Below are 24,252 nucleotides of genomic sequence, written 5' to 3'. Positions count from 1 at the left end.
CATAGGTCGCTCTGCCACTGGAGAGACACCTGGTAGCGAGATACAATGCATAGACACGACGATGCACACCCAGCCTAGCGTGCCACCCCTGTTTACTCCTGCACGATGAGCTCCTCCACCTTCCAGTCCTCAAACGAGTTGTCGGGGAGGTACCGCCTAATAACAAGAGGAATCTTCTTGGCCGCCAGCTCCTTGAGCGCAATCTCGAGGGGGTCAGTCTCGCCCTCGACGGGAACGAGCACGGGCGCGTTCATCCTAAAGCACAAGTGTTAACTGCTGAGAATACAGTGACTGCTTGACAGCGTCCAACTTACGAGATCTGCAGTGCGCGAGTACCGAGCACGCGCGCGCGCTCGTACTTTGTCATGTAAGGGGTGGTCACGCGGACCTCGTTGGGCTTGGCAGCCTTGCCGGTGCGCTGCTTGAGGTCGTCGGGGACGTCGCCAGAGTGAATAATCTGGTCCTCGTTCAGGCCCTCCTCCTCGTCATCGCGCGGCTCCAGCTCGGCGTCGTACCTATAAGTCGCATTGTCAGCAAATGTTATTGATGTTGTTGGCCGGCGGCCCGTGAATCCACGGGCCGCACGCAAACACCCACTCAATGTGGTCCGGGTCCTCGGCGTCAAAGTCGTAACCGGCACCGCCCTCGTAGTCGCCCATGCGCTCGTCGTCGGACATTGTGGATGAAGGGTGTGGATGTGGAGGGAGGGAGAGAGGAGCGGCCGGTTGGGCTGTTTGTGGCGTGTGCCAGACGAACGAGTTGGCGGTGCGCTAGGCGGGTGGATGTAGGCCTTAAAAGAGCAAGGGCAAGTCGGTCGCGCGCAGCGGGACGTGAGGGGGCGAGGAGGATGATTAGGAGGAGGTTGGATGTTGTTGAAGGTGAGTGCTCGAAGAAGTTGAGGATGAATGAATCTTCTGGGCGGAAGCAAATATTGACTGCCTGCGGCGCAAAAAGAGCTCCCAGTTAATTCACTCCCGAGATTCGAAACAGACGCAGCACGTGACCGAAGCGTCATCGCGGGCAACGCGTTGTGCTTCTCCCCGATCGCGATTAGGGAGGCCCTCTGCCCTCCCCTCTGCCCGTCTCACATCGAACTCATTCCTCCTCTCATTGACTTCCCTTCCCCCCACCTCATCTAGACGCGTACTGTGAGCCCCTGCCCGTCATGCAGCTTGGGCGGTTCCAAGTCTCGACGCTCCGCCCACCGCCAATCCTCGGTGTCACGTTCTCAGCAGACGCGCACATCTTCGCCGTCGCCACCGAGACAGGATACGAAGTATGGCGAACTTGGCCGCTGGGCCGGCTCAGGCGACGAGGTGAGTGGGGTTGATGGTTGGCGTGGTTGCCGTTGGTCCACCCTGTGCTTGAACAGCCCATTGGTTCTGTAACTCCCACTTACCACCCACTTCTACCTTGCTTCTGACGCTGACGCTTTGCCTCAGCCCTCCCCGGCACTCTTGCCCGTGCGGTACCGTTGCCTAACTCGCCGCTCATAGTGGTCCAAGGGGGCGGTTCCAACCCTCTCTTTCCGCCGAACAAGGCAGTCATCTTCCATGACGCGCGCGGTATACCTGTCGCGGAGCTCGAGTTTGGGTACGCCAATGGCCCTCCACAAGGTAGCTGACGCCGCACAGTGAACGTATACGTGGAATAGCAGTGCGACACCGTACTATTATCATCGTCCTCCTCCGCCGCGCGTTTGCGTACGAGTATGGCCAAGAGGCAGCTGCTCCCAAGGGGAAGGCCAAGGCTGCCGACGGACTCTGGCTCCGCAAGCTTGGCGAGTGGGAGACGGCAGAGAATGAGAATGGTGAGTCGCTAATCCACTGCTTGTGTAGCTGACGCATACAGGCTTGACAGCCATCTCGACCGCACCGGGATCGACCCTCTTGGCCCTCCCTGGCCGCCAACCGGGCCACGTTCAGCTTATCCACCTCCCTCCGTGCCCCGCACCTGCCTCGTGTGCCGCCACGAGTCCTGGGACAGGCACTTTCCGCTCGCCGATCCTGCTCGCGCACACCCACCCGTTGTCGGCGCTTGCATGCTCTGCCACGGGGTCACACCTCCTAACTGCCAGCGAGCGTGGTACTCTACTGCGCGTCTGGGACACTGCACGTGGTGCACTCGAGAACGAGCTGCGTCGCGGTGTGGACCCCGCAGAGATCTGGGGGCTCGTGTTTGAAGACGCCGTGTTTGCCGACTTTGGCGCACTCTCCGATCCTGACAGGAGGCGCGAGTACCAGAAGCGCAAAGGCGGGCGCGTCGTGGGGTGGAGCGACAAGGGGACGGTGCACGTGTGGGGCAGTGACGGCGGGTCGAGTAAGAGTTCCAAGAGCAGCAGGCCAGCCTCGAGTAAAGGAGCTGCAAAGGGCTCGCCTGCACCCAGCCTCGCCAACGTGCTCACCAAGGCCCTCAGCCTGCCAAACTACTTTTCCTCCACCGCCTCGTTTGCGCAATACTATCTCCCACGCAAAAACCCGCACGCGTTCGCCTCCAACATCGGAGCGGCAATGGAGACTGCAGGTGTCCCGTCGATGCGCATCAACGAGGACGCCGAGCGCGAGCCCGAGGAACGTGAATGGGCCGAACGCTACGTCGTGTCCTGGATCGAAGTCGAGGTTGAGGATGTGCCTCCTCCCGAAATCGACCTGGACAAGCCGCTCGATAAAGACAATCTCAAATTCCGCCCGCGTAGACCGACAGGCGGGATGACGATGGGTGCGCGCGAAGAACGTCATTCGTTTGGCAGCGACGCAACCTCGTCGCGCACTGCCACGCCTAACATTGGCGCCCGCGCCGATACACCCATGGCCCACCGACGGAGCAGTAGCGGGACGTCGGCCACGGCGCCGACCGCCACCGGCGGGACGGCCCGCAACTCGCCGCAGCCGAGGATCCGGCGAAAGGACACGCTTGGGTCCCAACCTGTCACGAAACGTAAAGAGCGACAGTTGGTCGTGGTGACATTTGCAGGCGACTGGTATCGTCTCCGCCTACCTCAGCAACGAGGCCCTGATGACGACCCCGATATGCCCATAAAGACCAAATGCGAGCTGGTAGAGTACCGCCGTCTCGGTGTAGGTGGCGGTGGATGGTAGAAACAACTGTTGTAAAGTACATATGCATGTAAACTACTCCAATGATATAACACCCTATCACAATCCTCGTTTCTACTCGAGGTACTCCTTGAGCGAACCGGTGACTCCCTCAATACGCGTAAGGACCTTGCGCGCCAGTCCCTCGACCTCGGCATTCTCGTCCTCGAGCAACTCGGCGAGGAACTCGGCGACGGTCTCGGGAACGAACTGGATGAGCTCGTCGGCATGCCTCTCCCATGCAGAGTCGAGGGCACGGAGGGCGCCCATGCGCGCCTTGGGCTCGTCGGCGCGGGTAGCGAGACAGATGGCCGTGTTGACCTTCTTCAGTGTCGTCTCCGAAGCTGTGGCCGCCGCCAGAGCAGCGAGGGTGGCAGCGGGGGGCGAGTCGGGCGCGGACGCGAGGTCGGGGAACACACCGAGCTGCGAGACGAGGGCAGGGAGGAGCTTGAGGAAGGCCGCGTCGGTCCAGTACGCGCCCTCGTCGACGTCGAAGCTCTTGGCCAGCAGGGAGAGGAGGATGGTCCACAGAGTCGAGTCCGTGACCTCGTTCGCCGAGTAGGCGGCCAACAGCTCGTCGACAAGAGGCAGGAGGGTGCCCATGTACGGCGTAAGGAGGTTGCGGAACTTGTCGAGGAGGCCGTCCATGACGCGGAGAAGAACGATACGGCGCGCGACAACGTGCGCGTCGTTGGCCGGGAGGGGGAGGTCGACAACGGCCCAGTCGTACAGACGACCGAAAAGGGGCTTGAACGCCGTGTCCGAGAGCTTGGTGACGAGCTCGAGGAACGAGTTGATGGCTGAGCGCTCGAGCACCTCGAGAGTGTCGGCAGCAAGCGTGCTTCCGTGGCGCACGTCGAAAACGTCCAGGAAGAAGGCGAACAGCTGCTTCGTAAGACCAGGAAGAGCCTTGCGGTCGGCGTGGCGGAGAGCGTGCTTGAGGAGCGCAAAGAATGCCTCGGTGGGAGCCTGGGCCGAACCCTTGATGTTCTTCCACAGGTCCATGACGACAGGAATAAGCGTCTTGGTGGGGATACGCTTGGCAATGGCGGCAATGAGGTTGGCCGATGCGCTCTGGTCGTCGGCGCGGTGGGCGGCGACGGCGCCCAGGAGAGCGACAAGCTGCTTGGCGCTGACAAAGGTGGGGACGGTCTCGACCAGGGCAGCAATGGTGCTGAATGCGGCAGTCGAGGCGGCGGCGGTGGGAGGCGCACGGGCGAGAGCAAGGCAAGTGTCGAGGACCATCTGGATGAAGGGGATACCACGGGGACCGAGACGACGGACAAGGGCAGCAACGAGCGCAAGGGTGGAGGCAGCGCTGTCGCCCTTGGTGGCAGCCACAACCGTGGGCATAATACCTGCCAGAGCCGAGTCCTCCGAGGGGAGGGCGGTAGCAACAACCTTTTCGAGAGCAGCAAGGGCGGGAACGGCAGCAGAGGTCGAGAGGAGGGCAGCAGTGCGCTTGATAATGGTAGCCATGGCGACCGACGACTTGGCACGGAGCTCGGGCTTGATGAGGGCCAGACGCGAAGTGAAAAGGTTGAGGGTACGTGCAACGTCGTCGCCGGCAGTTTCAAGAACATTGGCAGTGATCTCGAGGAAGCTTGCGACGGACAGCAGCTGCATGGCACCGGTGAGTGCGGACTCGAGGGGCTCGGCGACCTCCTCGTCGACAGTGGACGAGAGGCTGATGAGCTCGCGAACGAGGGCGAGGACAACAGGCTGGGGGCACACCTTGCCGACAAGCTGTTTGGCGAGGCCAGCACCAAGCAAAAGCAAGACGCTGGGACGGCCCTCGGGAAGGAGGGTGTCCTCGTCGCCGGCAATCTCGCGGGCAGCCTCGGAGACAACCTCGGCGAGGGTGTCGGTACGGGTAGCAGCCGAGAACGTAGCGGCCAGGCCAAGGGGCAACTCGAGGGTGGCGTTCTTGCCCTTGCTACGGTCGGCAAGGAGCATGCACACGGGAGCGAGGAAGTCGTCGGCGCCGAGCGACTTGACGAGGTGGACAAAGAAAGGCAACGTGCGGTGCTTGGGAAGGCGGGCGGCCATGTCGGTGAAGATGGACAGGAAGGTACGCGATTCGAGGTAGAGCTCGAGCTTGGTGGTAGCCTTGTCCTTGAGCGACTTGGTCATGACGGGCACAATACGAGCAATGGTCTTTTCGACAACACCAAACGAGAAGGCGTCGTCGCGCTGCAGGTCTGACGAACCCATAAACGTAAAGATGGGCATGACGTTGTGCAGAACCGCGTCAGGGACGAGACGGGCAAGCTCAGAGGCAGCCAAGAGAGCGCGCTGCGAGGTACGCGGGTTCATGCTGGCGCGAATGACCTTGACAATGACCTCGAGACCGACGTGGGCGCGCGAGATGGCGTCGGCGTCGGTAATCTGCTCGAGCTGGGCCAAGATGGCACCCAAAACCTCCTGCTCGAGGTAGTCGACGCCTTCCTTGATAGCCTGCCTCTTAGTGAGAACCGACGAGAGCACACCCATAAGCGTAGCCACGAGCGGAGCATCGCCACGGAGCGCCTTCCAGTCGCGCGACTCGACGAAGACGGTAAGGCTCGCAACAGCCTGCTCGGTCTTGTCGTCCTCTTCGTTGTCGCCGTGCTTGACCTTCTTGCGGTGCACGGGCGAGTCGAGGGGCTGGAGAAGAGTGCCGAGAACGACCATGATCTCAGCGGCGCTGAGGTTGAGCTTGGCGAGGACAGCCTTGGAGGAGAGGTTGTCGTCGGTAGTAGGGAGGTCCTTGAGGGAGTGAATGAGGGCAACGACATACTCGGCCTTTTGGGCGGCACGAAGGGCACCAAACAGACCGTCCGCCATGCGCTGAAGCGAGAGAGCACGGAGCTGGAGGCCAACACCGGCGCTCTGGTCGACGAGGCGAAGCAGAAGTGCCCACATCTCCGAATCCGTCTCAGTGACGACCGACGCGTGGCGAGCGGCAAAGGCGTCAAACACGAGGTCGAGGTACTCGTCACGGCCCGAAACCGAGAGACGACCCAGCCACGCGGCCTCGTCCTTGCTGGCGTCGAGAAGGGGAGTGAGCAGAGGGAGGGAGTCGTGAAGGCGGGACACGTTGGTGGCGCGGGTGAGCGACGACAGCAGCGAGCGGCGGGCCGACTCGGCGCGCCAACCCAAAACGTGGGACATGAGCCAGTCGACGACATCGCGGCGGTGGCTGGTGTCCTTGCCGCCCTTGTGCTGGACCTCGAGCGCCTTGCCGTGGACAAGAGCGAGACGGCCAGCATCGACAACCATGTCGTCGAGGCTGCTGGTAAGCACTTCGAGGTACTTGGTGAGGTCTGAGGGCTTGAGGAGCTGAACGAGGTCGGACCGCGAGCCGTAAATGTTCTCGAGGGCGTAAATGTCTGCGCTGGCCGAAAGGGGAGCGGCAGCGATAGCACTCAGAAGATCAGCGCCAGCCTGGCGAACGGGCTTGGCTGAGTCCTGGAGCGCAATGAGAGCCGCAGGGATGGCAAGCTGGAAATCGGTGGGCTTGGCACCGCCAGTGTATGCCTTGACGAAGGCGGTAGCGTGACGGAGGGCAGCAACGCGGAGCGCGCTGTCAGCAGCACCAGTCCAAACGGCAGCGAGAAAGAGAAGAACTTCCTCGCCCAGCTGGCCAAAGACGGCATGCAGCAGGTGCTTGGCGACAACACCAGAAAGGTTGATCGAGTTGGCCCAGGCGTACAGCGCATGAGTGACGTCACGAACCTGGCGCTCAGTGGCCGAGACGTCGCTCAGCCAAGTGATGCTGGTGTTGGGCGAGGGCTGGACACTGGCTGCCGAGGTCAGGAGCGCGAGGTATGCACGCTGGAGAGTCTTGGAGTTGGAGGGCTTGGACACAACGCTCTTGATAAGCTCGTCCGAAAGAGGAGACTCGATCTGGTCAACGTCGCGGAGGGGCTTGCCGGCAAGGTAAGTGTCCAAGGCGGCAAGGGAGCGCGCAGCCACCACATGCTGGTAACCACCGGCAGCCGAGACCAGCTGAGCGAGGGCCAGAGTAGCGAGGAGGCGGGCACCGGCCATGGGCGACGACAACGCGGCGACCAGGACATCGACACGGGCGCCAATATCGCCACAGGCCGAGATGGCACCGGCGAGGTTCTTGATGACGTCCTGGTTGAACTTGACAAGCTGGTCCTTGGTCGCGTTGAGGGGAATATCGCCGTTGACGCGAACCAAAAGGCGCGAGGCGCGGGTAACGAGGGGCCACTGCTCAGGGCCAAAGGCGCGACGCTCCTCGGTGGCAAGCAGGTTGGGAACAAGGAGCTTTCAAACACCTGACGCTTTGCCTCGACGTGGGCGGGCAGGTACGAGTTGGCAATAAAGCCAAGGTGGAGGCCGAGGGCGGTGCGCTCAGGCTTGGTGGCAACGAACGCGGCAGTAACGGCATCAACATAGTCGGCACCAGTGAGGAGCGCAAGGAGAAGCTCAGGCTTGGCGTAAATGGCCTTGAGAACGGGCTCATCGGTGTCGCGGAGACGGGCGAGAATGGCAGTCTGGGCCGAACGGAGCTTGTCATCCTCGGCGATGCGGGCAGCGGCGTTGGCCGCAGTCAAACCAGCCTCCTCTGCCACAGCGTACATCTCCTTGACACCGGAAGTGCGCGAAGCAACGTCGGCAGAATGAACATCGACAAACGCAGTCTCGGCGGACGACCACTGGACAAGGGCAGGGTCGAGAGTGGCCGAAGCGTCAAGAACAGCGCTGTCAATGACTGAGGGGTGGCGCTGGCGGAGAGTGCTGAGCAGAGCACGGGCGGTGGTGTGGCCCTCGGAAGGGGTGGTCAGGAGCTTGGCAGCCGCGAGCTGCACAACCGAGCTGGGCAACTCGGCGTAGTCGACAATGGTGGCGAGGGTGGCCTGCGAAACGTTGACATCCTCGATAAGAGCACCAACGACAGTCTGGAGGGCAGCTTCGAAGCCATACTTTTCCATCGCGGCGACGAGGAGCTCGCCAATCTGGGGAATCTTGGCAAGACGGGCGGGGGCGTCTTCGCCGAGACCTTGCCATCCCTTGCGCTGGTCGAGGAGAACAAGAAGAGTCAGGACACGCTGCGAAGGGTTGGCGCCGGTGGCGGGGGTGAGGAGAGCCTCAACCACGGCGGCAAAGGGGCCGTCGGCGAGTCGCACGGAGCGAGACAGCAGGACAAGGGGAGGGTAGACGGCGGCGTTGACCTCGGAACCAGTGTTGGTGCGCGAGAGAGTGGTAACAAACGCCTCGACGAGGACCTTGACCACACCCTCGGCAACGCGGGTGGTGCGCGAACGCTCAAGGAGGTCCACCAAGGTAGCAGTCCAGAAACCCAGGAGGGCGCGGTGGATGGTGTTCTCGTCGAGAGCGCGGACAAGCGAACCCGCGACGTCGGTCAACAGGTGGAGCGAGGGGTCACGAGCGCTCGAGAGGGCAGTGACAATGTACTCGCGTGGGACGGGCTGGGCCTTCTTGGTGAGAGCGGCAAAGGGGGCGGCGTAAGGGGAGGTAGAAGGGAGTGAGATGATCGCAAGGACGCGGGCAAAGTTCTGCGAGTCGTGGTATGGAAGAAACACTTGGAGGAGGGTGTCGGCGTTCATCTCGTGAACACTGCAAACGGTCAGCTCGAGCATCCATAACCCATGTACTGAGACTTACCGGAATCGGCGGACAAGCCACTCGATGCACTTGCCGCCAGCCATGATACCGATCCACTTGCCGAGTCGCCTCAGGCAGCGGGTGAGCTGGACATCCAGGGCCGTGTTCTCCTCTTCATTGAGCATCATGCGGTCGGTACGCTTGGCGGCTTCAGAAAAGAGAGCATCCTCAAACTCGCCCATGCCGGCGTCGAGCTGGACCAGCTCGTCGAAGCCCGACACACCCAGAGCGTGGACGGCATCGAGATCGTGTGTTGCGGCGACGTTGGCCGGGAAGAGGTAGGACTTGCCGCTCGGCTGGCCGTACCGGTTGGTGAGACGGTCGGCGTCGAGCGACGCAATGTTCTGCAGCTGGGCCGCAAGCGAGGAGACCATGGTGGCCAGTGGGGTATAGGGGGGTTGTTGAGATCAACTCAAAGGGCCTCTGCTAACCACACAGGATGAACCGCAACTTTTGCGAGGATCGACCACGTGGTGCGGAGATTGATCTCCGTTTTAAAACAGTGTGTGCGCGTCTATTTCGGTGGAGGTGTGACTCTTGTCGTCCACTGCATCACACATATACCCAACCATGGTGACCACCAACTCGCCATCCCCGTCGCCAGAGCCTCAACAGGTCGCAGAGCCTCGGACCACCGAGGTGGCGGCTAGCCCCAACTTTTTTGGCCAGCTCATCGGGTCCATCTTTGAGGTGCGCCACCTGCCTGGCACCGATAACGTCTCCCGTGACTAACTTTGTTGTGCAGCCTGGAGCCAACACGGCCGTCGTAAAGGGTAAGCTGTGCACATGAAGCATGACGCCTGACATACAGCCATGAACATTTCATTTGCCTTGCTGCTCCTCACTCTGTTCGGCCTCATGATTCTTTCCAGCTGGAACCTCCACGTCGTCGCTCTCTTTGTCATCAACGCAGCCCTCTGGGCCACGATGATGTGGTGAGCTTGTTTCAACCATGGTCAAGCTGACAACTCCAGGTTCGTCCAGGAGATTTCCAAGGTGCAGACCAACCCCGAAAACATGCCGACTGGCGACCCCCTGTTGGCGCAGCCCGAGACCAAGAAGGAAATATAATCGATGTGGATGGATGCTAGATATCATGCGGTCTAATTTTACCCAACGACCTCTGTCCACGAACCCCACTGTCCCTCCTGACCGCCAGTGACGTTACGGAGCTCGACGTTTTCGCAGTTGGGACCAAAGAACCCCGTCGACTTCCAGCCCACGAGCTGCAGCGAGCTGAACGGCCCTGCGCGCGTTAGCTCTGCCATGGTATCAGGAAACTCACCAAACACATCTCTCTCCACTGGGCGCTGCGCCTCGGGAAGGGTGCGCATGTACGCCATCGAGAAGCGGTATTGAAACTGGCGGGTGTCCTGGGGAAGGGCAGGCGCCGATGGGCGCTCAGGCTCCGGCTGACGTGGGAGCATGCGCTGGATGGCCTCGCGGGAGAGCGAGTAGACGTCAAGCTGCCCAATGGCGGTGAGCTGCGAGACGATCTCAGAGAGCTTCGTGAACGGGTTGGCGTGTGCGGGATCGCTGTTGTACCTGTCAGCCATAGTTGTGATGCCCTTGTGGTACACGTACGTAGAATCAGCAGCAAGCTGCGCCTTGCGCTCCTTTTGGCGCTCGGCCCACGATTTCTTCTTGCTGCCGGCCGACTCCTTCTTGGCCTTGTCCTCTGCCTCCTTTCCCAGGCGCTGGAGGGCTTCGAGTACCGTCTCGCCGCGTTCCATGAGCTCGGTGGCAGAGCGCATAAGTTCATGCTCGCGATCTTCGCTGCCAAGACCAGACGTCTCAGCTTCACGCGCCTCGCGCTCCTGCTCCAACCGCTCGCGCTCGCGGTGGGCGCGACGGGCCTTCTTAATCGCGTCCTTGTCCACCGCGTCCAGCCAGCCGTCGTGCTTGTCGTGTTCGTCCTTGTCGTTTTCAACGTATTGCTCGCCTCCTTCGGTAAAACGGCCTTCCTCCATTTCTGTCTTCATGTTGAACGGGGTGAGCTCGACACCCATGTCGCCGTCCAGTCCGGTGCCTTTATTCTTCGCCGCTTCATCCACCTCGCTGTCGGAATCATCGTCGTCGGCAGACGGACGCCGTGTAAACTCTTGACCCTCGATTTCGTCAATGTTCATAAACTCGTTCTTCTTGTCTTTTGCTTTGCCCTTGCCCTTGTCGTCGTCTGCAGGTTCGTCCTCGGCAAACATGTCCACATCGTCGTCGTCGTCCTTTGCGGCGTCGGCTCGGCGCGAAGGCACCACACCTTCCCCATCATCGTTGGACGAGTCCGAGCCATAACCATCCGTGTCCTTGAGTACGCGCTTCTCGCGTTTCTTGGCACCACGGCTGGACTCTGTGATGTCGGCATCAAGAAACTGGTCATCGCCATCGGCTGTGTCGGTGCGGTTGCCACCGGGCGGCGACCTAGAAGGTCCAGCGTTTGAATGGCTGTCTGAATGGCTCGCGGTCTCAAAGCGCGCGCGCTTGGGTGCGGCTGAGCTGTTGCCAGCGGCACGCTTGAGGGGCATGGTGTCGATAACGTGGAAATGGGAGTGGTCGATCGTTGAATCACAAAACCAAACATCTCAGCGCCTGCATAAGGAGTGTGTAGGAAGGGCTCTAGGCAAAGGAACGGAAGCAAAATACGTTCATGGGCTGAGGCCGTGGCTATGACGATGACGGTTATGAGCCTGTACAATACAAAAACGAGCGAAGCAGGTCTCCTGTCTCCCTCCCTCTAAATACGTCTCTCTCTCGCGCTCTTTCTACAGCTGCACCCCGCGAGGGTAGCGCTGGTGAACAGTGAGCTGCGAGGAATGTCAGTATTTGTGCACTTGCGGACTTGAAACGTGCGCGCGACGCCAAGAGATAGATAGGGTGGAAGCTTGGGGAACGGTGTTGATAGGTGCGGCTGGCAGCCGACAACATCTGCCTTCCAACCTCCCCTGGTTCTGAGTCCACCTCAGAACACCCCTCATACCCCTCTCTCACAGCTCTACTCACCTGCAGACCGCAGAACCCAATGAAACAGGCGTACACGAAGGCGGCAGTGTAGCAGATCTTGGAGGTATAGTCCGGGTCGTTGGTGTCGTGAATGGAACCGACGAGGGCCTCCGCTCGACGGGCGTAGAGAGCTCCAAAGGCTAAGGGTCAGTCTGTGCTGTTCGCCGTTGCCAAGGTGCGACACGAGGAGGGAAGGCGTGGTCGGGGGAGGAATGGGTGATAACTCACTGGCCAGGATAATAACACCGAAGATGGAGAGCACGGTGCAGCAAGCGGCTGTACACTGTCAGTTTTGTGTGCCTGCTTTCAAACGTACCCAGTGGGGCGGACACGACGGGCCTGATTGCGAGCGGCATGGTTGCTGTTGTTGTAAGACAGAGAGAGATGACGATCCTCACCACCTTGCGCCTGGTGACAGAGGGCACACGGGACGCTGTGGGCGGCGGCGACAGCGTGAAGGCCGGCAGGGACACCCGAAATGACACGTCAATATTTCCGTGATGTTTTCCCGCCGCCGCCCAGGATCATTGAAGATTGCAAGATTTCGGACAGTTCAAGGTCCACTTCCCAACACCCATACATACCCACCAACAACCATGGGCAAGGGAAACAAGGCTGCCCCCCAAAAGTCGGCCCCCAAGGCCGGCAAGCCCGCAAAGGCTTCCACCAGCAAAATCTCGGACGAGCTCCGCAAAGCCGTCAAGGACCTCGGCGGTGACGACAGCGATCTTGAACTTATTGCTGGCGTGGACAGCGACGATGAGAGTCCCCAGGAGGCCTCCAAGGGCAATGGCATGAGCGAGGTGGGTTACAGTACACTTGGATATAGCTAACCTTTACAGAAGGACCTCAAGGCTGCGCTTGGCGACTTTATGAAGGGCCTCAACTTTGAGAGCATTCCGGCTCCTGTTGCCAACGCCGCCGACGAGGAGGAGAATGAGGAGAGCGAGGAAGAGGAAGAGGACGAGGACGAGTCTGAAGAGGAGGAGGAGGCTCAGGTTGAGGCACCAGAGGAGGAGGAGTCGAGCGACGAGAGCGAGGAAGAGCCCGAGTCCAAGCCCGAGCCCAAGAAGAAGGCCGCTCCCGTCATTCTCTCGACAGAGGTTGTGGACCCCGAGCCCAAGAGCGCGACCGTGAGTTACCCGACCGCCTAACGCAGCTAACGATCAGAATGTTCCCCTCAACCCCAACTGGGCCGCCATGGTCCCCGAGCTTCCCGCCATGGATCTCCCGAAGCCCGAGACTTGGAAGGTCAACACCCAGCGCCAGCGTGCCGAGCGTTTCCTTGCCGAGCTCCCCAAGCCCCAGCGCGCCGGCAGCTCGTCAGATTCTACGTTCATCAACCAGATTCTTCAGAGCGGTACACACCAGGACAAGCTTTCGGCGCTTGTTCTGCTTGTCCGCGAAAGCCCCATTCACGCCGTCGCCGAGCTCGAGCGTCTGCGCGGCATGGCTGGCTGGCGTGACGGCGCCCCTTCGTCCGGTGGTGGTCGTGACCAGCGTATGGCTACCGTCCGCGCCCTTGCGGACTGGTGGGTCACTGGTGGTGGAAAGGAGGCTGGCAAGCTCAAGTACTTTGCCGACCAGCCTCTGCTCGCCCACCCCGACGTCACCGACCGCCATCTCCTGGTGTACGCTTTCGAGGACTTCTTGAAAAAGTTCTTCTTCAACGTCCTCCAGATTCTCGAGGTGCTCTCGCACGACACCCTCGCCTACGTCCGCACCAAGGCTCTCGATGTCACCTTCGAGCTTCTTTCCGGCAACGCCGAGCAGGAGCAAAACCTGCTCCGTCTTGGTGTCAACAAGCTCGGTGACACTGACCGCACGGTCGCATCCAAGGCGTCCCACCACATCCTGCTGCTTATGCAGGTACACCCTGCCATGAAGACTGTCGTTGCCCGTGAAGTTTCGGCCATTGTCCTCAAGACGACCCTCACTGGTGCTGCCGGCTCCGCCAACGCTGGCGCCCACATGCGTTTCGATAACGACGACAAGAAGAAGGACGGTGACAAGGCCGGTTCCGAGGTCAACCAGCACGGCCGCTACTACGGTCTCATTACCCTCAACCAGATGACCCTCACCTCCAAGGACAGGGACGCCGCTGGTCGCCTTGTCGAGGTCTACTTTGAGGTGTTCCGCGAGATCCTCGGCGAGGAGCAGAAGAAGGGAGAAGACGAGAAGACGAACGCCGCCGATGGTGTCGACGAGAACGTTACGGGCAAGGTCGAGAAGTGGCGTGGTCGCCGCAAGGGAGCCAAGCCCAAGGGCGGCCGCAAGGCGGCTCAGGAGAAGGAGGACCTCGTCGAGTCGCACGACGCCAAGCTGGTCGCTGCTGTTCTCACCGGTATCAACCGTGCCCTTCCCTTCGCCAAGATTGACGACAAGCTGTTCAACGATTACATGGACACTCTGTTCAAGATTTGCCACGCCGGCACCTTCAACACCTCGATCCAGGCCCTGCAGCTCATTTTCCAGGTGTGCCAGTCGCGCCAGTCCGTGTCCGAGCGCTTCTACCGCACCCTGTACGAGTCGCTCTTTGACCCCCGCCTCCTCACCTCGTCCAAGCAGGTCATGTACCTCAACCTGCTGTTCAAGGCGCTCAAGGTCGACGCATCCCTCCCCCGTGTCATGGCTTTCGTCAAGCGTCTGCTTCAGATGCTCAGCTTGCACCAGCCCCCCTTTATCTGTGGTGCCCTCTACCTCCTTGGCGAGCTGTTCGAGACCACGCCTGGTCTCCGCCGCATGCTCATCGAGCCCGAGGACGACGGAGAGGAGCACTTTGTCGATGCCGACGCCAAGCCCAAGGCTGCTGAGGCCGAGTCTTCCGCGAGCGCTGCCACTGCCTACGACGGCAAGAAGCGTGAGCCCATGTACGCCCACGCCGAGACTTCGTGTCTCTGGGAGCTGGTTCCCTTCCTGGACCACTTCCATCCCTCGGTCTCCCTCCAGGCCAGCCAGCTCTTGACAGGCCAGCCCATCACTGGCTCGCCCGACATTTCGTTCAACACCCTCATCTCGTTCTTGGACAAGTTTGTCTACCGTAACCCCAAGAAGACCGTCCAGCCCAAGGGTGCGTCGATCATGCAGCCTGCCGCTGTCAACGACCACACCGGCAACGTTATGCGCACCCGCGGCCCTAGGGTTGGCGAGGAGGGCAGCAGTGTCAACACCGAGGCGTTCTGGCGTAAGAAGGTCGAGGACGTGCCTGTCGACCAGCTCTTCTTCCACAAGTTCTTCTCGGCCAAGCTTGCCCAGAAGGACGCTGCCGCGGCCAAGAGGTCCAAGAAGGCCAAGGCCGACGACGACGAGGACTTTAACAGCGACGACATGCCCGAGCTCCCCTCTGACGTCGAGGACATGGAGGACAGCGACGCCGAGGCTGAGGCTGCTGAGGACGACGACGAGGCGGACGACAGCGACCCAGAAGAGGCCGAGATCTGGAACGCCATGAAGGCTTCGATGCCCGATGTCGGCGACGACATGGGTCTCAGCGAGGACGACAGCGACAGCGATGACGACATGGTCGACTACTCGGACGACGATGAGGAGGAGGACGATGATGAGGATGAGGAGTCCGAGGCCGAGGCCGTCCCCAAGTCCAAGAAGGGCAAGGGCAAGGCGCCGGCATCCGACGACGAGGACTCGGAGACCGACGGCGAGGACTTCCCAGACTTTGACGACGACGAGGACGACCTTATCCCTCTGGACGAGATGCCCGACGAGGTCCTGGGTGGCTCCGCATCAGAGGAAGAGGAGGAGGACGAGGCTGCGGGTGCCAAGCGCAGGAGGAAGGAGGAGCGCAAGGCCAACAAGAAGCAGAGGCGGGAAGCTGCCACGTTCGCGTCCTACGAGGATTACGCTGCTCTCATCGAGCAAGATTAGACTGTCACATGCATATACCAGTTATCCATCTCATTGTCAGGCTAGTTTTGTTGAGCACAAGAATGTTGAATCATGGAATCTTGGCGTGGACACCAGACATCAGCGCGCGGCACTGGCGTCCAGCGACATGCCCTATAGGCGCTTGACAAGCACATGATCGCTTCCGAAGCAATAATATAGTCGCCTTACACTGGCCAGTGCTTATTTGCTCCCATGTTGTATCCCCCCATGTTGTATCTCAGATCTACTTTGAACTCCGGCCAGCTTGGTAATATACGTAGTTCGTGTTTCGATCTCCTGGATTCGAACCCCGGCCGTTGTGGTAATATACGTGGTTCTTTATCCCAGGGCACTTTAACGGATATGCTAACGAGCGACTATATATGGGAGGATGTTTTAAATCCCTTGTACCGCTCAGATTTTGGGTTGCATTGCTTTGCTCCCAAGTTTCACCCACAAGACCAACGCCCTGCGCTAGAGATATCTGAATATTATTATAAGGAGTAAAACAACAAGAGAAGGTCTCATGGATGACCGACAGAGTGTTTGATACTGATCGTCACAGCTGGTAAACAAGCGGGTGCAGGCCTTTTGGCGAGCTCGGCACATTTAGGAACGTCGTCGCCGACTGCGCAATCTGAGCGTTGGACCTTCCAATGGCATCGATATGACACACCTGAACGACTGCCGCACCGTCTACCTGCACTTTGGAAAATCGTGACTATTTAAAACCCCCATCTCGGGATTTACGAGGCACACGGATACCGTCCAGGCTTGGGCAACGTGGGGGTATATTTGGACGCATTTGATCTCTAAAATCCCTCATTAGAATTTTGGACCGCTTTCCCCTTGGACAGGGGTACAACGGTTAGTCTCCAATCCTAAAAAACGGTCGTGGATCGTGTCAGCCCGCCAGTCGCCCTCGTACCAAAACAGCGCAGGTGAGACATCCAATCCCCAGCCAACGAGCCGCTGATGTGTGCGAGGGCGCCGCTGGGGTCGCTGAGGAGCCTGAATGAATCCCTTTACCGACATGTGCATGCACCCACTTTACGCTGGGAAGTTTCAAAAGCAGGGATGCGCTATTTCTCAGCCGGTTGACTGGCGATAGGTCAGTAACCGATTGGCGTCAACATGGGCTGGTCCGGGAAATGGCCGCTGATACCGCCACAGAAGGTGATGAGACGGGTTGGCAAGAACAGAGAGATCAAATTACTGACAGGGCACTGGCACAACTTTCTGTGCATGGGTCTCACACGTTCAATCTCAGAATTCCCTCACCTTCGTCCGCTGCCTCCCTTCCGCACCAGTGGATGAACCGCAGAGCCGTGTGGAGAGCGAGAACAGGGGCCCAGCGGGAAGCTCGAGCAAGGGGAGGTGTGCTGAGTTGGTGGTTACAGTCGGGCGCTACGGTCCCTCGCCGCATTGCTGTCGTAGCATAGTATTTTGAACTCCGTCCAACAGCGTCAGAGACCCCAATCTCGCGCACTTGACACCCTGCATCTCTGTTGTGTGTGCATGCGGCACAGTGGGTGGGGGGGCGGGCACATCCATGCGTGATGGGGATTGCCCACTTTAGCCTCGGACAGATCCACGAGCGACAACAAAGAGGCATCGCCCGCAACGGCATCTCTGGACAGGAGTGTGGTGACCTCTATGTGGGTATTTATTGTCTCTGAACTATGGCAACTCTTCCCACATACCTCTCGTTCATTGCAGTCGACTTCACGTTACTTTAAGCCTCGCTTACCCACTTCCGAGGCTCTCCTCGCCACCACTGAGCTTTCGCCTCCCGATCCACTTAGCCGCCATGGAGAAGCCCACACAACTCCACTTTGACGACATGGACGTCGAGAAGCGCGCTATCACTTCGCGCTCGTCGATCGACACAATCAACGACCTCCCGGAGACGTCCCACCAGGTTGCCATCCAGCTGCCTTTGACCCGTACCAATACTCGTGTTCCCATAGTGTATCGTACACTGTCAATTCGTAAGATCTACAAACAATTGTTTTCCCTGACTGACGGTATAAAGATGTGTACGACAGCCAACGCTTTGACCACAATGCACCTCCTCGTGGCGAGGACAAGAAATGGTCCTTTGGCAAAAGCAAGTCCGCCGATGGCGCGCCTGCTGAGGACGATGCCACCTTCTTCGGAAAACTCGACTTTCATACCATCACGCCACACCTCGTCTGCCAGCGTTTCAACGTATCGCCCGATCAAGGCCTTGACAAGGAGGCGGCGTCCAAGCGCCTGGCTCGTAATGGACCAAACGTTCTGGCTCAGCAAAAGCCGCAGTACTGGAAGAAGATCGTCCGCTATGTCTTTGGCGACTTTTGCTCGATTCTCTGGGTCGGTGTGATCATTTTCTTCATCTCTTGGAAGCCGCTTGGCAGCCCTCCCCAGGCCTACAACCTTGCCCTGGCGATCGTTGTCATCCTCGTCATCTTCCTTCAGGCCATCTTCTCTGGTTTCCAGGACTGGTCGGCCGGCCGTGTCATGGCTTCGATCCTCAACCTTGTCCCCGAAACGGCCGTTGTTATTCGCGATGGCCAGGTCTTGTCGGTTCCCTCCAGCGACCTCGTTGTTGGAGACATTGTCCAGCTATCCAATGGTCAAAAGGTCCCCGCCGACATGCGAATTATCAAGGCTTCCAATGACCTCAAGTTTGACAAGGCAGTGCTCACCGGCGAAGCCGAGGAGATTACCGGCACGGTCGACTCTGACGAACCAAACTTCCTCGAGGCCAAGAACATTGCTCTGCTGGGTACTCATGTCTGCAACGGTTCGGCCACAGGTGTGGTTGTTCTGACTGGTGCCCGCACCGTTATGGGTCGTATCAACAAGGTGAGTGTGGCACCTGTGTGCGGGGCAAGTAGAACAAAAGGTGCTCACACTCCCAGATCACCAATTCTGGGTCTGAGACGCGTACCAACCTCCAGAAGGAGATTACGCGCTTTGTGAAGATCATTATCGCCTTGACTGTCACTCTGGTGATCATCATGCTTATCACCTGGGTCGCCTGGCTTCGTGTTGGTAAGTGGCACACTTATTCTCAAGTCGGGTCGCTAATCTCTCCAGACCATTATGACTTCCTTAACACGGTCGGTATTCTTACCAACCTTATGTCGTTGGTCGTCGCCTTTATCCCTGAGGGCATGCCTATTGCTGTTGCCCTCACCCTATCATTGGTGGCTCGCCGTATGCGTGACGCCCGAATCCTTCCCAAGTCGCTTTCCGTGGTCGAGACCCTCGGCTGTGTCAACGTCGTCTGCTCCGATAAGACTGGAACCCTTACCGAGAACCGCATGTCCATTGTCTCCCTCGGCTTTGTCGACCGGGTGTTCACTCCCAAGGACGCGCCTGTGGACTCAATTGCTTTCCGGGAGCTCCGCAAGGGAATGACTCTTTGCAACGACTCGAAGTTTGACGACAACGATGTCAGTGCTCCGGTTGAGACCCGCAAGGTCATTGGTAACGCTACGGACGGCGCTCTGCTGCGCTATCAAGCCGCCCTGCCCTCGTCGGACATTTCCAGCGCCTACTCGCGTCTCTACGACCTTCCGTTCAACTCGAAGAACAAGTTTGCTGTTACCGTTATCGGCAACAAGGACGTGAGTACTTGCGTAGCAAAATGATCAGTGTCTGATACTGCAGTGTGAACGCGAGATTATCATCAAGGGTGCCCCTGACATTCTCATGGAGCGATGCTCGTCGTATCTCTCGGCCGACGGCCAGACTCACCCCCTCGACACGGCTGCCAAGGCCACCCTTGTTGCCACTCAGGAGGAATGGTCGCGCAAGGGCCAGCGGGTCATTCTGATTGCTCGCCGTCTGGCTCCCGACTTCCTCAAGATTGACTCTCCCCAGATCGAAGAGGACATTCTCACAGCCACCTCGTCTGACCTCGTAGTTGTCGGCTTAATTGGTATCCTGGATCCTCCGCGCCACGACACCAAGCACACTGTCGAGGAAATCCGCCGCTGTGGTGCCCGTGTTTTTATGGTTACTGGCGACTTTTCCCTCACGGCCTGCTCGATCGCTCAGCAGTGCGACATTTTCCGTGGCACGCACGACCCCGACCGCATTACCGACTTTGAGGCCAAGGGCCGCCAGTCCGACTACGAAAAGGTGGCCGACGACCGCATGGCATATATCATGGCTTCCCTTCTCGTCGAGGGCAAGGAAATCCCCATGATTACCGATGACCAGTGGAACATCATCTGCAAATACGAAGAGATTGTCTTTGCGCGCACCACGCCCGAGCAGAAGCTTCGCATTGTCACCGAGCTCATGAACCGTGACGCCGTCGTCGCGGTTACCGGTGATGGTGTGAACGATGCCCCAGCGCTCAAGGCGGCCTCGATCGGTATCGCCATGGTTTCCGGTTCCGAGGTCGCCATGGAGGCCTCCGACTTGGTTCTCATAGGCAACTTTAGCTCCATCATTGATGGTCTCCGCCTCGGCCGCCTCGTATTCCAGAACCTGCAAAAGGTCATCTCATATCTCCTTCCTGCCGGCTCTTGGTCCGAAGACTGGCCGGTCCTCCTCAACGTGTTCTTTGGCTGCCCTCTGCCCCTCTCCAGTTTCCTGATGATCATCATCTGCTGGTGGGTACCTCCGTTTACCTTTAAAAAATTGGCACTGACTTGCTTCAGCTTCACTGACCTCGCGTCCTGCACGACCCTCATTTGGGAAAAGGAAGAGTTCGACCTCTTGTCGCTGCCCCCTCGTAACCCCAAGAACTCGCACTTGATCAACCTCCCCATCTACTTCCAGAGCTACGGCTTCATCGGTATGATGGAGACGATCACCGCCCACTCCATGTTCTTCTACTACATCTACACGGCGGCCGGCATCCCAATCAACAAGATGTTCTTTGCGTTCGCCCACTTCTCCGACGGCTATTTCGGCCACACCCAGGCCGAGCTCAACAACTTCCTCAGCACCGGCCAGTGTGTCTACTTTGTCACTCTCGTCATCCTCCAGTGCTTCAACTTGATGTCCGTGCGCAACAAGCGCATGTCCATCTTCCAGCGTGGTCCTCAACACAACTGGTACCTGTTCCTCGGGCCTGTCGTTTCGATTGCAATTGCCATCTTCGTCACTGAGGTCAAGGGCATTCAGAACCTGTTCGGCACTGCTCACGTCCCCATCAAGTTCTGGATGCTCCCCATCCCCCTCGGCCTCGGTCTACTCATGATGGACGAGATCCGCAAGCTCTTGGTACGCACGTGGCCCAAGGGACCCATTGCCAAGATTGCTTGGTAAACGCTCATCGGCTTCCTTGTCTTAGTTTTAGATATGCCCCGTAAATATCTACAGTTGCCCCCACACTGCATCCATGCATTGCGTTTAGACCTCCCCGCGGAAAATGATCCAAACTATCCTTGGATACCATTACTGGAGCGCATGACTGATTTGGAAGGGAAGAACGGACACGGCATGGAGATCCGCCAGCACATTTTGGAAGTCATTCTTAGCCCTTTTCCGGAATTAACTGACCAATTATGCGACCCCCAATTCCCAAGCCCCGGGAGCTTCCACTCTGTCCTCACATTCCTATAACGTCATGCCTTCGAATCCAAAAAGGCAGTAACGGGGTCAAGACGAGCAGAGGCGAGGGACTGCACCGGCCAAATTCAGCATTCCAACACCGTCGGTGTGTGTTTGTTTTTCACAAGCGCTGCAAAAGTCTCCGTGAAAAGCTGAGGAACAGTGCATGTTGCATGTGGACAACTGTCACGCCTTAATCGTTGCGCTCCGTTAACGAGTATCCAGAACTTTTTGTTTTTCAGTGTACGCTGCAAAGGCAAAGGAGCATATGTACGTGACGCAATGTTCATAAAAAACTAATTTATTCATTTCTCCCATCTCATTTCTGCCACCCCACGGTACAAACTTCATACCATTACAAAGGTGTCTTTGCGACGTCACCGCAGACAAGCTATGTCGCCGTATTGGTTACTTGGAGCTTAGCAGCGAGGGCCATAGCAGCGAGTAGAGGTGGTGTGAGCGGCAGACGATGACGACTTGGCGGTCGTAGACGCGGCCTTGGTGGTGCTCGAGGCCTTGGTGGTCGAGGAGACGGTAGATGAGGCCACAGTGCTCGAGGCAACAGGAGACGACGAAGACGATGACGAAGCAGCAGACGATCCCGAGGGAGCCGAGTAGAGCTGGAAGTCCCACTTGGCGGTGGTACCCCAGAAGTTGGCGGGGCAGTTGAGGGTGACGCCGCTGCCAAGGTTGTGGACGTCGGCGTCGGTCGAGGTGGAGGTCCACTTGGCCCAAGTCGAGCTGGGAGCGCCAGACTTGATGAACGCGACCCAGTCAGACGCGATGGTGGACTCGAGAGCGGACTGGGCGGAGCTGGGGCAGGAGATGGTGTTGAACGTGGGGTAGATGTCGTCGCTGTGGCAGATCTTGCCGGTGCAGAAGGCGGGCTGGTTGGCGTAGGTGGCACCCTCGGTCCACTCGGCAAAGTAGACGGAACCACCGGCAGCAGCATACTTGCGGGCAGCCTCGCGGTTGGCACAGCGCCATCCACCGTCGGTGAGGACAAGCTCCATCTGCTCACGGAAGTAGTCGGCGCCGGTGTTGGAAGCGTCCCAGGCGTAGTAGCTAGAGGTGGTAACGGCGGCGGCGCGAGACTGGCCAAGGAAGGACACGAGGTAAAGGCTGTAGCCGAGAGCGGAGGTAGACATCTGGGGGAGGTTGTTGCCAATGGCAGTACCGGCCTCGTTCTTGACCTCGGTAAGGAGAAGGGGGACGTCGGCGGGCGAGATGGGGAGGCTCGAGGGGCTGTTGAAGAGGAGGTAGGTGGGGTCGTTGGGGAGGGTGTTGGAGCCGAACATAGGGAGGAAGGTGGATCCAACCGAGAGGCCAGTGACGGTGCCAGCAGCGGTGTTCTGAGCCTGGGCCGTCACGGACATGAGCGAGTCGACGCTGAGACCCTTGTAACAGTCGAGGGTGGTGCATCCAAGTCCACCGTAAATAATAGACTCGACGCCAGCCTGGACGGTTGACGACTGGGCACCAACGTTCTATTGTCAACTCCATTCTTACTGCAGAGGTGACTCACGAAGGGGTCAGACTGGAGGATCACACGGTTGAAGAGACCCTTGGCTGTGGGGGCACCGTAGAGCACTGCACGTCAGCTTATGTAGACCAGGACCACCAAGTTAGACTACATACTGCGGACAAGGGTACCACCCGAGCTCTGACCACCAAGGGTGACGCTGGAGGGCGAACCACCAACGGCGGCAATGTTGCTCTTGACGACGTTGAGGGCGAGGATGATGTCGCGGAGACCAAAGCTGGGGTCCGAGGCGAAGGGCGAGATCGAGGGGGGAAGGAAGCCCAGAGGACCGAGACGGTACTGGAGCAAGACGATGATCATGTTGCCCTCCGTTGCAAGGGCAGAGGCGTTGAGGCCGCTCATAGTCGAGGCACCAGCGATGAGGGAGCCACCGTGGACCCTGGAGTGTCAGCGTGGGAAAATCTCCGTAAATGGGCCAGTAAATCAGACTTACCAGACAAGGACGGGGAGGGCAGAGTCGCTGGTAGCCGAGGCGGGTGCGTAGACAGTGGCAAAGAGGCAGTCCTCAGAAGCCGAGAGAGAGGAGCTAACAAACGAGGGGAACTCGTAGCCAGTCGCCTGGGGGCAGTAGTTGGGGAAGGCGGCAGCGTCCACACCACTGAGGATGCCAGTCAGTATCTCATATGCCACTCGCCACTATGCCACAACACTTACGTCTGAGTACCGGCAACAGAGTCCTCCCAGCGGTTGGCTGAACCGTAGCGGACAGTGTAGCGACAGGCGCCACCGTTAGATGCACCGGTGATGGCCGTGCCGCCCCAAGTGACCGAACAGGTTCCGGTGGTGGCGGAGGAAAGGTCATTCGCACAGAGGGTGTTGCGCTGGGCGATCGGTGAGGCAAAGCCCACCGACGCCACAGCGAGGAGGAGGGAGATGGACTTCAGCATTGTAAGCTGCAGTGGGAGACGGTAGAGGGGGAGTAGGGTGGACAGGGGGATTGATTGAGAGGGGACGGATGCAGAGTGATTGGTTTTTGAAACTCAATCACTTTTTATATCATTCTGGACTGGCCAACATGCTGTCAACTTACCCCTTGTGCACGGAGCTGGTGATCTCGAGAAGTGTGCAGACAGGGGACCTGTTCCTGTCGTGTTCACAGTGAGACAATACGGACAATGAGGTGGAAAGGCTTGGGCTCACCTGCCACCCCGTGGCGCCCACAGATGGTTAGTCACCGACAATGTTCCGATCGGACTCGCCCGCTCGGCTCTGACGCTGCTCGTCTTGACGCGTGGACAAACATTGTGAGCATCACAATGAGGTTCTCCCGGTTTCTAGATGTCTTTGGTATGCAAGTCATGGGGTCGCGTAAACCCAAACAAGCGTAAACCCAAACAAGGCTGCAGCCGAACCCTCGCACAGACCAAGATCCCTCACCACATTTGCTTTTGTTACGGTTCCTTTCCATTGGTACCTTTGCGCTCAAGCTCCCTTCCCCAGGACCTCCGGATCCCTTCTCTAGGACCTTGGAGGTGAACGAGGAGGGGTGGTATGTTCTAGACGGGCCCCGTTTGTGTAAGAATGGACTTTTCGGCAGAC

At 59.0% G+C, this 24,252-nt stretch overlaps 9 protein-coding genes across 9 annotated transcripts; 4 read left to right on the top strand and 5 right to left on the bottom strand.

The window, feature by feature from the left end:
• Window positions 1-92: 92 nt before the first annotated feature.
• RPB6 (DNA-directed RNA polymerases I II and III subunit RPABC2) lies at window positions 93-677 on the bottom strand (the record flags this gene model as incomplete). The annotated part of the gene is made up of 3 exons (XM_028623750.1): window positions 93-255; window positions 315-515; window positions 598-677. 3 exons carry the CDS (start codon window positions 675-677, stop codon window positions 93-95), a joined length of 444 nt encoding a protein of 147 aa, XP_028475724.1.
• A 488-nt stretch (window positions 678-1,165) lies between these two features.
• EHS24_008436 (uncharacterized protein) lies at window positions 1,166-3,098 on the top strand (the record flags this gene model as incomplete). The annotated part of the gene is made up of 4 exons (XM_028623749.1): window positions 1,166-1,316; window positions 1,443-1,593; window positions 1,635-1,810; window positions 1,852-3,098. 4 exons carry the CDS (start codon window positions 1,166-1,168, stop codon window positions 3,096-3,098), a joined length of 1,725 nt encoding a protein of 574 aa, XP_028475723.1.
• Window positions 3,099-3,170: 72 nt separating this feature from the next.
• UTP10 (snoRNA-binding rRNA-processing protein utp10) lies at window positions 3,171-9,106 on the bottom strand (the record flags this gene model as incomplete). Its single annotated transcript, XM_028623748.1, has 3 exons — window positions 3,171-7,313; window positions 7,382-8,684; window positions 8,733-9,106. The coding sequence occupies 3 exons, from the start codon at window positions 9,104-9,106 to the stop codon at window positions 3,171-3,173; spliced, it is 5,820 nt and encodes a 1,939-aa protein (XP_028475722.1).
• Window positions 9,107-9,302: 196 nt separating this feature from the next.
• Window positions 9,303-9,803, top strand: PKR1 (SMK killer toxin resistance protein; the record flags this gene model as incomplete). The annotated part of the gene is made up of 4 exons (XM_028623747.1): window positions 9,303-9,422; window positions 9,478-9,505; window positions 9,544-9,667; window positions 9,707-9,803. The coding sequence occupies 4 exons, from the start codon at window positions 9,303-9,305 to the stop codon at window positions 9,801-9,803; spliced, it is 369 nt and encodes a 122-aa protein (XP_028475721.1).
• Window positions 9,804-9,841: 38 nt separating this feature from the next.
• On the bottom strand, window positions 9,842-11,254 carry EHS24_008433 (uncharacterized protein; the record flags this gene model as incomplete). Its single annotated transcript, XM_028623746.1, has 3 exons — window positions 9,842-9,978; window positions 10,018-10,268; window positions 10,317-11,254. 3 exons carry the CDS (start codon window positions 11,252-11,254, stop codon window positions 9,842-9,844), a joined length of 1,326 nt encoding a protein of 441 aa, XP_028475720.1.
• A 237-nt stretch (window positions 11,255-11,491) lies between these two features.
• Window positions 11,492-12,085, bottom strand: EHS24_008432 (uncharacterized protein; the record flags this gene model as incomplete). The annotated part of the gene is made up of 4 exons (XM_028623745.1): window positions 11,492-11,533; window positions 11,730-11,869; window positions 11,958-12,005; window positions 12,046-12,085. The coding sequence occupies 4 exons, from the start codon at window positions 12,083-12,085 to the stop codon at window positions 11,492-11,494; spliced, it is 270 nt and encodes an 89-aa protein (XP_028475719.1).
• Window positions 12,086-12,325: 240 nt separating this feature from the next.
• On the top strand, window positions 12,326-15,611 carry EHS24_008431 (uncharacterized protein; the record flags this gene model as incomplete). Its single annotated transcript, XM_028623744.1, has 3 exons — window positions 12,326-12,532; window positions 12,572-12,862; window positions 12,900-15,611. The coding sequence occupies 3 exons, from the start codon at window positions 12,326-12,328 to the stop codon at window positions 15,609-15,611; spliced, it is 3,210 nt and encodes a 1,069-aa protein (XP_028475718.1).
• A 1,810-nt stretch (window positions 15,612-17,421) lies between these two features.
• Window positions 17,422-20,885, top strand: EHS24_008430 (uncharacterized protein; the record flags this gene model as incomplete). The annotated part of the gene is made up of 6 exons (XM_028623743.1): window positions 17,422-17,602; window positions 17,647-18,461; window positions 18,518-18,650; window positions 18,696-19,228; window positions 19,272-20,224; window positions 20,273-20,885. 6 exons carry the CDS (start codon window positions 17,422-17,424, stop codon window positions 20,883-20,885), a joined length of 3,228 nt encoding a protein of 1,075 aa, XP_028475717.1.
• A 704-nt stretch (window positions 20,886-21,589) lies between these two features.
• Window positions 21,590-23,600, bottom strand: EHS24_008429 (uncharacterized protein; the record flags this gene model as incomplete). Its single annotated transcript, XM_028623742.1, has 5 exons — window positions 21,590-22,642; window positions 22,696-22,760; window positions 22,809-23,092; window positions 23,147-23,311; window positions 23,368-23,600. The coding sequence occupies 5 exons, from the start codon at window positions 23,598-23,600 to the stop codon at window positions 21,590-21,592; spliced, it is 1,800 nt and encodes a 599-aa protein (XP_028475716.1).
• Between the last annotated feature and the right edge of the window lie 652 nt (window positions 23,601-24,252).

The sequence above is a fragment of the Apiotrichum porosum genome (genome assembly GCF_003942205.1).
Source record: "Apiotrichum porosum strain DSM 27194 chromosome Unknown scaffold_7, whole genome shotgun sequence".
Classification (NCBI taxonomy): Eukaryota; Fungi; Basidiomycota; class Tremellomycetes; order Trichosporonales; family Trichosporonaceae; genus Apiotrichum; species Apiotrichum porosum.
Note: the sequence above shows the minus strand (reverse complement) of the source record. Positions and strands in the feature narration are given on the sequence as shown.